This window comes from Pogoniulus pusillus, chromosome 28, assembly GCF_015220805.1.
Source record: "Pogoniulus pusillus isolate bPogPus1 chromosome 28, bPogPus1.pri, whole genome shotgun sequence".
NCBI lineage: Eukaryota > Metazoa > Chordata > Aves > Piciformes > Lybiidae > Pogoniulus > Pogoniulus pusillus.
The window spans coordinates 14,393,787-14,410,052 of record NC_087291.1 but is presented as its reverse complement, the minus strand read 5'-3'; the positions used below and the strand labels follow the sequence as shown (position 1 = coordinate 14,410,052).

The following is a 16,266-nucleotide window of genomic DNA, read 5'->3' as shown; positions in this document are numbered from 1 at the left end:
AATCAAGCCACAATGGATGTAGTGACAAAAAGATACAAAAGCACAACTTCAAATACAAAATACATAAACACCATCTCCATTGGCTTGTAAAATGCAACAGAAACTCTATTGTTTAACAGTTTAACAACTCTATTATTTAACAGCAAAGAAAGAATTGCTTTGGCAGACTTCAGAAACATTGGTAGTTTGATGTTGAACCTTGGTAAGGAAGGGACTGAAAAGATGTGGCTTTGAAAATGCCGCTTGTACCCGCTTCAGTACTGCAATATGTCTTTTTGTTTAACTAGAAAAGGAGACAGCTTACTAATCACTGGGCACTAGATTACTGTTTTTTCACTAGAATCACAGAATGTCAGGGGCTGGAAGGGACCTTGTAAGATCATCTGGTCCAGCTGCCCTGCCAGAGCAGGGTCACCTGGAGCAGACCACACTGGAGCACATCCAGATGGTTCTTGAGTATTTCCAAAGAGGGAGACTTCACAACCCCCCTGGGCAGCACGTTCCAGTGCTCTGTCACCCTTACAGGGAAAAAATTCTTCCTTGGTGTGATGGTTTGGGTGTTACCCGTCCCCCCACACTTTGGAAATCAGCCAGACTAGACTCAGCCAGCTCTGGAAATTCAATGAAGCTTATATTTACAGCTAGCACAATGTACAAGCAGATATTCACAGTATATACAGTTATAGACAGAAATAGAAAGGTAAAAGGTAATACAGAAACACAACAGCCCTCCCAGAAACCTGAGTCCCCAGGAGGGGCTCCCAACCACCCCTTTACCTTTCCCCTACCCCTCTCAACCTTACCCCAGTCCCAAGGAAGAATGGAGGTTTGGCCAGGGGGTTAGGAAGCAAAGTGGATTAGTCAGAGAAACAGAGAGTATGGTTAGGGATGCAGCTCAGCCAGTTCCCCAGCAGAAGTGAGAGTGGTTATCTAAGTTTTGCTTTTTGTTCCTATACATCTCAGCAAGCCTATGAGTGAAGTAGACATCACCATTGTTTTCCTGTCACAGCCTGTAATCTAGTTCTTCTCACCAAAACATTCTAGCCTGCTTCAAACTAGCACACCTGGGTTCACATGGAACCTGCTATGCCTCAACTGAGTATTCTTAACACATTGTGAAATTCATCAGTTATGGACAAGTATTGTGCTGCAGCCTTTAAAAAGGTATCACAGACATTTTACTTTAAGTACTGTTTTAGGCATTTCTCCCTTCCCTCCCATAGGCTCAAAATTAAGTGGAAAGCAAGTCCAGGAAGGGCAACAGCATGTCAAGGATTTCAAACCAGTATGGTTAGTAACACTAATTCTGATGTGCTGATCTGAACAAGATTAACATTCAGGGGCATGAGTTAGGAATAGAAGCATAAAAAAGGAAACAGTAGGCAAGTCTGCCAAAAGAGTAGCACGAAAACAAAGTGACAGCTCCAGTAACATCACTATAATGGCAGTGCTCACAACAGTCAATCTTTGCAACAATTCCCTACACCAAGGCACTAATCTGCATATTTTAAACAGCTACTTTAAATGGCCTTGTTTTCAAGAAATGCTGAAGACTCCTAACTTCCATGAACTTCAGCCTTCTTATTTGCTGCACAAACCTGAGTTCTAGAGGACAGCTTTATGCATGTAAGCTCAGAAGTTCACAAAGTTGTATCATCAATGGATTCCTACCTACACCAGCACTGCAGTGTCATCAGCAAGGATCTTCCAAGAATTTGGCCACCAACATTTTAATGACATTCCTCTCTCTAACACGAGATCACAGAATCACATAATGACAGAATGTCAGGAGCTGGAAGAGAACTCAAAAGCTCATCCAGTCCAACTCCCCTGCAGAGCAGGATCACCTATACCAGATGACACAGGAACGCATCCAAGCAGGGTCAGAATATCTCCAAAGAGGGAGACCTACAGCTGAAGAGAATGACTAAAACCATACAATTGACAGAACATGAGATGAATTTCCCAGTTATCCAGCACTTCACAACTCTACAGTGAACGTGCAGCAAGTTTACAACCGGGCATCCATAGAGGTCTGCAATACCTCTTGCCACACAAATATACTTGCAACTCAAAAGGGGGTTTTAAGAGAATAAGAACATTTTACATAGCAAAAGATGATTTGCAAAGATTTTCTTTGCATTATTCATCCAGCTGCACCTAGTAAAGAGTTGTCACTCTGGATGTAATCTGACAGCTCAATTCAATCACAGTTAAAACACAGGACCCAAGAGGTGTAAAAGAGATCACTGCCACTGTCATGTTTACACATTTCTGAGAAAGGGGTTGATAATTAATTTAATGGATGCTTCTGTCCATGTCCTACTACTGGCAGATAAAATACAGCCTTTGCAGAACATTCTTTCATCCATCTTGCAGTGAGTATCTTCTCATCATTACAAGTGGAAAGCACAGCATGCCTTTGGGGAGCTCAGACTGTGAATTAATCTTGTCTTTTGGAAACGTTTTCCTAACTGATTCCTCTCTAGAAGACTGAAATGAACCCACCTTTTGACTTTGCCTTTCTCCTGGCCTCTTAGTAAATAGCTTCTTTGAGAAAGAGCTCTTAGGATAGCAACCAGAGGTAAATACCACTATATCTAACTGATTCCTTTCCAGAAGACTGAAATGAACCCACTCCTTTGACTTTGCCTTTCTCCTGGCCTCTTAGTAAATAGCCTCTTTGAGAAAGAGCTCCTAGGATAGCAGCCAGAGGTAAATACCACTACATCTTGTAAACTTAAGCCAAATTAAGGAAATACAACAGCACTGTCACAAAACAAAAACCAAAAGCAGCAGGAACACATCTGAGGTATAGAATCAAGCAGGTTGGAAGAGACCTCATCCAGTCCAACCTAGCACCCAGCCCTATTCAGTCAACCAGACCATGGCACTAAATGCCTCATCCAGTCTTTTCTTCAACATCTCCAGGGACGACAACTTCACCACCTCCCTGGGCAGCCCATTCTGATGGCAAATCACTCTCTCAAAGTACTGACACCCTACAACTGCTCTACTTTGTCAGTAAGTTTTACAATCTAACATCCTAAAGTCACAGAAACTGACAGATATCACTGCAGAATTCAGCCTATTCAGAGTAATCAGCTGTTCCCTGGAAATAAAGCTCCCTTCCTCTACTAAGAAAGACACCAGTGGTTTTCTAAAAGCTTCTCACAAGATTTAAGGTGCTTGTAGCTGGCATTATTCTTCTCTTTCCCCTCTTAAAAAAAATAACAGTAATTAAAAAAAGTAATTAAACCCCCCAACAAAACTACTGTAAGGCATTCAGAATATTGCTGTAGTTTCTACCCAGTAGCTTTTCTCTAGAAAACACTAATGCAGCCATTTGCCATTGATGAAATAATATCAGTAGCAGTGCAGCGTGTTTCAAAATCAAAACCAAACAGCTGATAATTCCTAGGGCAAGATTGATACAGCTAATCCATACATTACCCTCAAAATTATCTAAAGAAAGCAACCTGCAATAAATGCCTGAAGTGAAGTGGCCTTTGTGTAATGCTTTTTCTGTTAATTGCTACTGTTTTTTTCACTGGGTCCCTTCCTCCTTTAGTTCACAGATTGGAAACTCCTTAATGAGTAGCTATTTGGTATTTTTAGTTTCATGCTCTTTGTTCAAGGCATGAGTCAATGTTTTATTTACTACACATTAATTGCAAGTGTTATTAAAACAGAATTGGTAATTTTTTTCTTAGTTCTTTCATGGCTACCAGACACCCACTAATACATCAATTCTCAGAACACTCTAGATGTGGCAGGTCAGTATTATTTATATCTTGCTGATGCTGAACAAAAGTAGGGCAAAATTAAACCCAAAAGAATGAGATGGTTGTCTCAAAGATGAAGTATTCATTACTACAAAATGCTCACTTAATCCCCAAAGGAGCTATATCTGTTTCACAAATAAGTAGCAGGTTCTGTGGGGATAATGACATGTAGGCACAATTAAATAATTAAAGACTTCCATCTGATACATTCACATAAAGATCAGACAAACAACCTTCATTTCCTAATTGAGGGCTTGGCTTTGCAACCTAAAATGTTTAATCTTGGTATTATTCTTCTTTCCAATGTTCTAGTTTAAAACAAAAGCAAAATGAGAAACAGTGGCTCAGCCATGGGTATTACACCAACTGTGAACACTCACTGCTCTGCCAGGTAATCTCATGGGACAAATTCAAGAGCAAACTAAGGTTCCAGAAGTGGTAAGTTTCCTTGTCTCTTTCCCTTCCCTGGCTTCTTATCCAGCCTTGTTTTATCCAGACACTAACCTCAGTCAGCATCTCACTGTCCCTTTCACCTGGCTCTGTCAAGTTCTCTCCAGCTGCTTGCAAAATCGTATCTGGAACTGACTGTCACAGGATTGAATCCTTCCCCAGATGTGCTTCCTAATTCCAATCACATCAAGCCATTTGATATCTTCCTTTGAGTTCCTTACCTCCTTTCAGTCATCTCTCCTGGAGAGAACTGGAGGGGAGACTTCATCACTGTCTATAGCTACCTGAAAGGACATTGTGGAGAGGTCAGTGCTGGTCTCCTCTCACAGGTAATTAGTGATACAACAAGAGGGAATGGCTTCAAGCTGGAACTGGGCAGGTTTAGACTGGATATTTGGAAAAAAATATCACAGGAAGAGAGGTCAGACATTGGAATGAGCTGCCCGGGGAGATGGTGGAGTCACCAACTCTGGATACATTTAAAAGTCATTTGGATGTGGTGCTTGGGGTTATGGTTTGGGGTGAATCTTGCAGAGTAGGAGTATTGATTGGGTTTGGTGACCCTGAGGGCCTTTTCCAACCTGAATGCTTCTGTGATTCTGTGAGATCTTTCCCCATCTCTTAACTTCACTGTCTGATCAGTACCAGTTTCTCTCTCCTCCCCTCTTTGTATCAAATCCTTGGGTGTGAATCTATTCCTTTCCCTCTGCACTGAGTTTGTGAGCCTACATAGCTGAAACTGCCAAAAGCAACCCTCACTTGGAAATCTGGAGCAGATCAGTGGGAGCCATAGAACTAACTGGGATCTTCAGCTGTTTCTCTGATTTGAAGCTCTTATGTTCTACTCTTAGTTTGAAGTTTCTCATGTATCCAGTGAAGGTGGTGCTTGTGCTGGGTGCAGGAGTTACAAGAACTGCAAAATGACACAGACTATCTTAAGGCTCTTTAAGTTGCCACTAGAATAGTGATCTTGTGAAATCAAATATCTCTTGGCAGATAAGAGTGGTTTTACATTAATCAGTCCTCAACACAAATTACAATCTGAAAGAAAGGTCAGACAATGAGCTGCTTAAGGCTGGAAGGACTGAGAATAAAATTCCTATTTATCCTGGCTCAACGTGATAGGCTAAGGAAGATGTTTTAATTGTCACCATTTAGCAACAGGCAGCTTTGGAGCTTGATAACATGTATTAAGAGAAGTTACCATTAGCATGCAGATTGTCAGCAAATATCAAGAGGCCTGTGAAACCTTTTCTTTCTCTTTTCTCAGATGGAAAATGGATCAATTCTGACAAGAGGAAACTGTCTTAGAACATTATCATAATGATTAGTCCAGTGTAGCATCATCTTCCAAGAAAGCAGTATTTAACTTGTAACTGTCTCATACTATCATTAAATATAATGTTATTAAGTGTTCTATTATCTTTCCTGAGGATGCTTTGTGATTTTCTGAGTCTTTTCTAGAGAGTTAATGCTTGAAACACAAAGCCAAAACCAATAAAAGATCAATACTGGGTCTGTAAATCCAGTTTTACAATCTGCCTGTAGGCCAGAAACCAACTTACTTTCTTTCTTTCTTCCTTTCTTTCTTCCTTTCTTTCTTCCTTTCTTTCTTCCTTTCTTTCTTCCTTTCTTTCTTCCTTTCTTTCTTCCTTTCTTTCTTCCTTTCTTTCTTCCTTTCTTTCTTCCTTTCTTTCTTCCTTTCTTTCTTCCTTTCTTTCTTCCTTTCTTCCTTCCTTTCTTCCTTCCTTTCTTCCTTTCTTCCTTTCTTCCTTTCTTCCTTTCTTCCTTTCTTCCTTTCTTCCTTTCTTCCTTTCTTCCTTTCTTCCTTTCTTCCTTTCTTCCTTCCTTTCTTTCTTCCTTTCTTTCTTCCTTTCTTCCTTTCTTTCTTCCTTTTTCTTTCTTCCTTTTTCTTTCTCTCTTTCTCTTGCTTCCTCTTTTTCTTTCTCTTTCTGTCTCTTTGGCTTTCTCTCTCTTTCTGTCTCTTTTTCTTTCTTTCTCTTTCTCTCTGTCTCTTTCTCTTTCTTTCTTAGGTCTTTCTCTTACTCAATTCTGAGCTCCTCAGACAGGGAACTACTAGAGAGAGTTCAATGGAGAGCTACGAGGATGATTAAGGGACCAGAGCAAGGACTGAAACCTGTAGCTCTTTAGTCTGCAGAAGAGAAGGCTGGCAGGGAACCTTATCAATGTCTACAGGTATCTGAAGGGTGGCTGTCAGGAGGATGAAGCCAGTCTCTTTTTAGTGATAGCCAGTGACAGCACAAGGGGCAGTGGACATGAACTCGATCAGAGGAAATTCCATCTCAACATGAATTTTTTTTTTCTTTCCTGAGATGGTGAGGGAGCACTGGAACAGGCTGCCCAGAGAGGTTGTGGAGTCTCCTTCTCTGGAGATCTTCAAAACCCACCTGGATGCATTCCTGTGTGAGCTGCCCTAAGTGGTCCTCCTTTGCAGGGAGGTTGGAGTCAATGATCTGTAGAGGTCCCTTCCAATGCCTAGCATTCTATGATTCTATAGTCTCTGCAAACATCATTGTCTCTGCAGGCATTGACCACACCAAGTGCAACTCTGTGTTCAAGGCAATATGATACACTGGAAAGAAAGGTCTTTTGCACTATCATGAGTGAAACTGTGTGGTGCACTATGCAGATGAAGTTCTGGCTTTATTTACTTATCCCTTTAACTGAAATCATCATCTCATATTGCAGGCCAACTATTAAAGACATTGACAAAGCAAGTGATGTACTTAAGTCATCCCATATACTGAAATCACCTCATGTAATATAAATGCTAAAAGCATCCATTCTTAGATGTAACTTAATAGGGAAATGTCAATTCTCCTAATGTCAAGATCAGAGACAAAAAGAAATTGGTATGACATATTAAATGTGACCTTTTATTGACAGAGGAATTATCCATTATCAAACTTCCTGAGGACTGAAATAAGATCATTTCAGCAGTAGTGTGCACTAAATTCTCCTTATATTCCTTTACACTAAATAAAGCAAATCTTGTTAAAAAGAAATGTCTTAAAAATCCAATGCTCTGAAACATAAGGTCCTGAGAGTATAAATTTCATGGTTCTTTACACTGATTGTATTTTACCCTCAGTAATGAACTCTGACATAAACCAAACATCTAATGAACATTTCCAACAGTTTGCATGAAACCAGACAAATTAAAGGAAAGGACTGGGTTATAAATTTCATAGCCTATGTGTTTACAGTGAAAAGAAAAGAATGTATCTTATATTTGATTTAATCCCTCAGATGGTCAGCCAAAAAGCTGTCAGGCAGGAAAAAAACAGTTCAAATCAATTCTGTAATGACATTAGCTAGGAAATTAATATTGGGAAATGATGACTAATTCCCATATAACTAAGTTCCTGTAACTGTAAGGCAGTATGTGCTGAAAGAAACTGTCATTAGCTACTGTATTTCTCTACTAATTGACTGCTGAGCATTGGCCAGATTTTGATCTGGGTTCTCTTACAGCATTAACTCAATAATTCAATGTAATTTGAATTTGACTCTTCGTTCTTTTTTAAAGGACTGAGTCATAAAGTGACACAAAGTAGGTGTTTTCTTTCTAAATAATCACAAACTCCAACCAGTCTGATGGTTTCTCCATTCAAAGCACACAGGCAGAAAATAAAGGGCAGAAGAAATCAATTCTTTATACCTGGGCACACCTACAAAGCATCCATTGATTCTCTTCTTGTTTCCCATGAAGAAAATTAATGAAGTCCAGCAGCTACTCAGCATATATTCAACTCAAACCATAAATATATAGAAAGAACACAGTTTTAAACCAGCCAAAATAATTTAAGTGAAGATCAGCATGAGCTGATCTTCCTTTTTTTCCTGGAGTTTACTCTATGTATTTAATTAGATGTTGTTTTAAGAAGATCTAAAGCTACAAGCAAAAAAAATAAATAAGAAACTAAATACTACAGAAGAAAATTTAAATGACCCAAGAGGAATTTTATAAGCTTCACTGCAAAGCAAAATGCAATGAAAAGAATGTAAGAAGTAGTTCAGAAATAAATATTCCCAAGTCTAGGGAAAAGGCAGAAAAAGCAACTAAATCCTAAAGGATTATCACCTAACTGTCTTCAGTTAGTCACATGAGCTGAGAGTAAACACAGCTGAAGATGTGCTCTTCCATTTTGGACAGCAGAGTCTCACCATACTAAATCAGTTTGAAACATCTACATCCTTTAATTAACAAACCAGCCTAGCCTGCCTTCTACATCTTTTAATTAGCTACCAACACCATTGTTTTGCCCCCAGTATGGCAAGCAGGATACAGCCCAGCACTTTACAGCAGGATATACTGATGTCACTGGAGGTTTGAGGAAGACAAGATGTATGTCACCTGTGTGCACTCAGGTACCAGAAAAGAACTTCTGGCACTCAACTGCGCCAGCAAATATCTCTGCATAGACAACTTCAAGAATAATTTTGCTACTTCAAAGAGTTGCAGGAATTTGCATAGACATGAAGAGCTTTGCTGTTGCCATGGCTCCCTCTTCTAAGGGGAGCCATCACTCACAACTGTGAGGCAGGAGGCGGCAATGAGTCCTTTCCTTTCCCCTACGGAGCTAACTGTAACCCAACAATTAGAGAGCTTGAACAAGGTCTGGAAGAAATTTGCCCTTCAAAAGCGAGATCTCTTTTATCCAGAGTAACACATGCAGTGGTACAAAGCCCAGCATATTATAAAGGCTGTAAATCAATTCATTATTTACACATTCCTACAAAACGAGCAAGTCATTTCAGCCTGCTGTCTGAAGATCAGAAACGTGCTGCAGCCACTCTCGGTACTTGTGCTACAAAGTTCAGAGTTCAGCACAAAGATAAAAGCCCCAAACCCCATAATGAACACATCAGCATTTTGTGGGCATTTCCAGCAGCAGTTAACTTTGCAGATTCTTTGGGTCAGAAATTAGTCTGTCCTATTTACATGTGAGAAGCATTAGTGTATGTGTTACAGGGTGGACAAGTGGCCAACTTTCCTACTATAGACTGAGTCTTCAAATACTACGTAAGCAGTTTGGAAAATGTAGTCTTCATAGAGTCTCAAAGCTATGAAGTAATAAAGCAAACTCAACTGTTGTAAAATCCCTGTTCTGAACTGCATTGAAGAGCTTAAATCATATGTATATACCTCCATGTGGGTGTGCATGCAAGTATGTCTTAAGTGTATTACATATACACCTAAACAAATGAGTAGCACTGCATTTTGTTTACAAAAATCATAGAATCAACCAGGTTGGAAGAGACCTCCAAGATCATCCAGTCCAACCTAGCACCCAGCCCTATCCAGTCAACTAGACCATGGCACCAAGTGCCTCATCCAGGCTTTTCTTGAACACCTCCAGGGACGGTGCCTCCACCACCTCCCTGGGCAGCCCATTCCAATGCCAATCACTCTCTCTGCCAACAACTTCCTCCTAACATCCAGCCTATACCTACCCCAGCACAACTTGAGACTGTGTCCCCTTGTTCATTATACCATCAGCAAAAGTTAATCTATAGCACAGATCATTACCCACAGATCTCTACTTCGTAAGGTGCTGATGATGATTGAGGAATTCTGCTCAGTTTCTGACTAGCCTCAGAGTTTCCACTCTCCAAAGGAATTGTTTGGGTGTTTTTTTCAGAGCAGTTCCTTTGTGAAATTTCCTGGAAGACTGACTTAGAGTATGTATTCTGGAAAGGTTATTTCCACAGTAAAAGGCTGAAGTTCCACTTATATAATAAAATACATCAAAGTTCATTACAGCCTCTGCAATGACAAGCTGGGGTACTGACTGTCATTTTTTTTTTCAGCCTGAATGAAAATTCTGATTACTGCAATCCACTGTGGAAAGAGAATGACAATCACAGGCCTCCAGCAACAACACAGGAGGATAATCTATTGTTTGCTATTGTCTCGAAGGCTGTAATGACTCTTATCTTTACACCAAATTGAAGAGGGAAGCTCATTCCAATTACATAAAACAATCTCACAGACACCGATACTTGCTTCCAAGTCTGAAGTAAAACACCCAGGTCAGGATATGTTATCCCAGCTAATTATGCTTTAAACATATAGAATGATGCAACAGTTCATAGAAGGAGAAGAAACTCCTTAGTGTTGGGTTTCTCTTCTGTTGAAGCAGTGCATTTACAGCACAGTGCTTCTCCTGAGAATTACAAAGCCAGCCTTTGTCACTTGATAAAGCAGAAGCCAAGGGAAAGCACACATTTTTGTTTTAACACATTTACCTTGCTTTGATTGATCCAACCTCTCCTATCCAGGCACTGATTTAGGACTGGTGAATTTAATTATAGGGACAAAAACAATCTCAGAAAGCTCTTCCAGAGACTGAACAGAGAAATTGTTAAACTTAGTTCAGTCTAAGCAACACAGCAAACTCAAGTGATAATGAATGCTTTCCACACCCTGTTTCCCTTTGTAGCCATTTTTACCTGTAAAACTTACTGAAATTCCCTATGAGACATTTAGATCAAAATTACAGCAACACATGATAATTAGAAACATTTTGCATCCTGTCAACTGAACCACAGCCTTTAACTGACAGCCAATGCAGTCTTCTCCCAAGAAGTGCTCAAAGAACACCACTTATGACAATTTCATGTAATGATTAACTTAAACCAAGCTTAGACAATGGAAAAGGAACATTCTCCAACATTTATTTTACTGCTAACTACCTTTTTGCTGTGGGCCTTGAGGCAAAGCCTGCCTGATTGCATGGTGCTGCTCTCCTAGACTTTGCAGAGCTGAATCTGGATGCTTACAAGTGTCAGGTGAAGGATACCAGGGGTATCATGTGCCAGGGTAGGAGGCCAGAGTACTAGATGAGAGCTACCTGGGAAGAGGTGGTAGTGTGTGCTTAGGGGAACATCTAGCAGTTGCCTACAAGATTTTCAGTGGGTTTGTGCTGTGCAAGGTAAAGTAAGGAGATGCTTGAGCAGAATAAGCTGGAAGGGAAAGGACTACAGAGACTGGTGGGTCCTTACTTTATACTTTGTTCACTTCTACTGTATCATGCTAATCTTTCTCAGGAATCATCTAAGCAAAACTCTTCATGAGGCAAACTTCACGAAGTTCACTAAGGATAAGTTCAGGGTCCTGCATCTGGGGAGGAATAACATCAGGCACCAGTAAGGGCTGGGGGCTGCCCAACTGAACGCAGCTCTATGGAGAAAGACCTTGGAGTCCCAGTGGACATTAAGTTCTCCATGGGACAGCAATGTGCCCTTGTGGCCAAGAGAGCAAATGGTATCCTGGGGCACATTCAAGACAAGTGTGTCCAGCAGGTCTAGGGAGGTTCTTCTCCTCCTCTGCTCTGCCTTAGTGAGACCACACCTGGAATACTCTGTCAAATTCTGGGCTCCCCAGTTCAAGAGAGACAGGGACCTGCTGGAGAGAGTCCAATGGAGAGCCATGAGGATGATTTGGGAACTTCATCTTCCCTATGAAGAGAGATGGAGAGACCTGAGGATGTTTAGTCTGGAGACGACTGAGAGGAAGATCTCATCAATGTCTATTAATGTCTGAGGGGTGGGTGTTAAGTGGATGCAGCCAATCTGTTTTCACTGGTGCACAGTAATAAGAGAAGGAACAATGGATACAAAATGGAACATGGAAGGTTTCACTTCAATGTAAGCACTGTGACAGAGCCCTGGAACAGGCTGCCCAGAGAGGTTGTGGAGTCTCCTTCTCTGGAGACTTTCAAAACCTGCCTGCATGCATTCCTATGAACTGCTCTAGGGGATCCTGCTTTGGCTGGAGGGTTGAACTTGATGCTCTCTGAGGGTCTCCTCCAACCTCTAAGGTTCTGTGATTCTGTGAAAACTCACTTTGTATGACTGGTGAAGATCACAGAAAATCATTTACCAAGAGAAGAAAGTGCTGAGATAATCCATTACATTACTCTCCACTGGTTTTGCACTCTGTCAGAAGATATTGACCACCTATCTTTGTGGGTGACTGGATCTGTGCAAAACAAACCATAATTTCAATTTCTTTTCTCCTTTCTTTAAAGCCATGCCCACAACTCTTTCATCTTAAAGACTGACAGGCACATAGCCCAAAGCTCAACTTCTCACTCCTTCTGGGACGGATTGCTGACACAGGCTGTGTATAATGCCACAGAATTACAGCAGTATGTAATTCAGAAAGACAAAGATTAATACTTGGAGTAAAAAACAAAATTAATCACAGGTGTTTCAAGTCAAATTTGGCCAAAATCAAAGCCCATGCAGTGTGAAGAGCAAATCCTGTGAGTTTAAAACAGTACAGAGAATACCATGTGAATAAAACCTATGTGAGAGTTCAGCAGCTTGACTGCATGCTGCAAATATATTAAGGCTATGTAAATTACAGTCAATATCAATGTCTCTATTGCAATTCAGTAAAAAATCAGGCTAATCAGATGTCAGCAGGGAGGTCATTCTGCCCCTGTACTCTGCACTGGTTAGACCACACCTTGAGGACTGTGTTCAGTTCTGGGCCCTCCAGTTTAGGAGGGACATGGAGATGCTTGAGCGTGTCCAGAGAAGGGCAACGAGGCTGGTGAGAGGCCTTGAGCACAGCCCTACGAGGAGAGGCTGAGGGAGCTGGGATTGGTTAGCCTGGAGAGGAGGAGGCTCAGGGGTGACCTTATTGCTGTCTACAACTACCTGAGGGGTGGTTGTGGCCAGGAGGAGATTGCTCTCTTCTCTCAGGTGGCCAGCACCAGAACGAGAGGACACAGCCTCAAGCTATGCCAGGGGAAATTTAGGCTGGAGGTGAGGAGAAAGTTCTTCCCTGAGAGAGTCATTGGACACTGGAATGGGCTGCCCAGGGAGGCGGTGGAGTCGCTGTCCCTGGGGCTGTTCAAGGCAGGATTGGACGTGGCACTTGGTGCCATGGTCTGGCCTTGAGCTCTGTTTTAAAGGGTTAGACTTGATGATCTGTGAGGTCTCTTCCAACCTTGGTGATACTGTGATACTGTGATGTCAGATAACCAAGCAAATACCACTTTTTGAACTCAAAGCTAAGCCAAACTAGTCAAAATCTGGTCAAGCAAAAAAAGCACCTTTTTTTTTTAACTTTTTTTTTTTTTTGCTACATACTTTAAAAAAATATTAAAATTCAGAATTATTTAGGAAACATTTCTACTTTTGAAGGCCACCTTTCATCTGAAAATGTATGTGAACAACATTTCACATAGTCTCCTATTGTTGGCAAGAAATTATGAGAGTGTGAAGGGAAATATTTTGAGATAAGGACATAAAAGTACTAGATTCACTACTGTAATTCTATGCTAATCTGTTTCTGAGCTGTAAAAAATGGGTACCAGTTCTCTTAGGTGTATGCAGAGAAATGAAGCTTATATTCTAAGGTTTTTAAATTTAAACCCCAAAATTCAGTTATGACCCAAATTCCTGAGCATGAAAGCTCAAGATTTAAATCTCCCTATAATCAGCTCTTATTACTGCTGATCAATTTAACTACAAATTATTTTGTGCAACTGGGAAGCACTCATCAAAGGTGTCCTCTTTCTTAATCCTTTACAGGGTGTTAGATTTCTTTTGCTGTTACTCCACTGCAATCAGTATAAATCTTTTAGTTTATATGCTGTTCTAGACAATATTATCATGAATGAGTAAGAAATATTCTCCCAACAGTAATTCATGAGTCTTCCACAGATTAAAGTATTTTGTAAGCAGCTTTCCAAATTGGCTTTTATGACTGTCATGAAAAAACCTCTTATCTCTCACAGAGGATAACTGAATAATAACGGGGTGGGGGGGTTTTGACCTGGTAACTAAGCAAGACTGTGAAACCAACACCAAGCAATGTAATACTTTTTCTTCCAGCTATAGTTACTGAATTGTGTCTGTCTTTATTTGGTTCTGGACTCAGGAAATCAGCTTTGTTAGAAGGATTACATCAGGGAATTTAATCAAGCCATTGGAGGCATGGGTCTGAGCTACTGAAAATCAGCTGGTTTGTCCTTCACACAATCTGGACAAGGAGAGGCAGGACTCTTGCAAGAACAAGCTCTCTGCTTCAACAAGTTTAAACATCCTTCCTGCCTCTGCTTGAGAAAACAAGGACCTTTCCTTTGAGATTCTCAAAGTTTCTCTGTGAACCTTTGAAAATCTGTAGTGTGGAGGTGAAAGAGCTTGAACCTTGTGCAACTAGAGGGTCTAGAACTAGAAGGCCTATAACTAGAGGGTCTATTCCTAACCAATACTACAGGCCATTTCTCTCTATTCCAGACAGCTTGGCCTTAAAGACCAAGTGAGAAAGACACTGCCACGCTTCTGCACTACATTTTAGCATCTCTCTAGTCAGTGTGGGCTGTGGTAAAAAGCATCTTACCATCACTGTTGACACAGACGACAATAGGAACCTGTGTGCCAGGGCCACATGGCTTCTCGTTGTCAGGAATGCACTCCTCCAGCCCTATGATTCTCCAGTCATAGCAGGAGGGTTCCTCACATGGGATGGCTTCCAGAAGGTGAGGGCAGTTCCCTGTTCCTCCCGTAGGCTCATTGGTGATGCGCCGCTTCCTTAGCTTAAAGCCTGCAACATCCACGACAACACAAAAAGCAGACTCGGTCAATTCCAAGGGCAATGGGTGGATGCCAAAACATAGGAAGCTCCATGTAAACATGAGGAGGATTTTTATTCACTGTAAGGGTGACAGAGCACTGGAAGAGGCTGCCCAGAGGGGTTGTGGAGTCTCCCTCTCTGGAGATATTCAAGACCTGCCTGGCCACATTCCTGTATGATCTGGTATAGGTGATCCTGCTCTGGCAAAGTGGTTGGACTGGATGATCTTTTGATGTCTCTTCCAGCCCCTGACATTCTGTGATGCTGTGATGTAGAGACTTCCTGCCAAAACTGAGAGTGCCTGTACAACTTTTACACCTTTCTCTCAGCAATTACAAAATAAAAAAGAAGAATTTCCAGATAAGAGTGAAGGAAAGATCCTTGCTCATGCACACAGGAATAAAAGCTTGCATAAAGCACATCCCAACACTTTGCCGTCAGGCATTTGTCCAAATCGGTCCCACAAATCTAAGCATCACCCCTGAAAATGTAGCACAATCTTTCAGTGATGGAATAGCAACAGAAAGAGCAGATTATCTGACAGCTGTACTCAGAGGAGACTCAATCCAGTAGGTTTACACACTGAACTACTTTTTTCCTTCTTGATTGATCAAGGTTGGGTCACAATACCATGAGACAGCGTTGTAAGACTTGCATTATTGATGCCAGCAGTACACCAGGAAGAAGCTAAGCTAATGTGGTAATTACACTTGCTCAAGCAAACATATGTGGCTCCCCTTTCTCATGAGTGTTTTCAATCAAGGACTAAGTCTGTATTCTCAGCCTTTGTCAGATAATCAGATCGCAGCAAAGACTGGGCCAGTTTTTATCATTTGCAGCCAGAAACCTGCAGACTTCTTGCATGAGGTCCTTGTCACTGTACTCTTCCTTCCCTGTTTTGATGTCAGGTTACTACAGTCTGCTCTGCATAGGAATAAACTGTAAAATATGTGAAAATTGAAAGCAGCACATATGTCACCAGTCAACTAGTGTCACTTATTAACAGCAAGTGGTCTCCCCTTTTTGCAAAGCAAGCTTCACTGCCTACTATTACTCAACTGTAAATCTTGAGTGGCTTGGACACCATGTGCCTAGAAGGCTGCTTCTATCCTCCTGAAACAGTGCCAGAATTGTAATTTCAGCACATATACAAACTGCAGCCCTTTTGGTTTGAGACAAAGGCTTGAAACTGGAATTGGTTTGCAATAATCCAGGTTGACCCTGGGAGCTTAATAAACAGCCTACATTTTGCCAGTGTTTGTGGAGCAATGTTAAATACAGCTGTCATTCAAACACCTTCTCTTTAGAATCACAGATCCATTTGGGTTGGAAAAGGCTTTTAAGACTAAGTCCAACCAGTAACCCAGCACTGCAATGTCTACACCAAACCATGTCCCTTAGGGACACATGTAC

The 16,266-nt window shown here is 41.2% G+C and overlaps 1 protein-coding gene across 1 annotated transcript in view; it reads right to left on the bottom strand.

The window, feature by feature from the left end:
• THSD7A (thrombospondin type 1 domain containing 7A) overlaps nt 1–16,266 on the bottom strand; it is a 278,576-nt gene that overhangs the window by 92,835 nt on the left and 169,475 nt on the right. Inside the window, exon 8 of the mRNA XM_064166895.1 lies at nt 14,620–14,823. Coding sequence (XP_064022965.1) covers nt 14,620–14,823 — 204 coding nt within the window. The remainder of the gene's footprint in view (nt 1–14,619; nt 14,824–16,266) is intronic.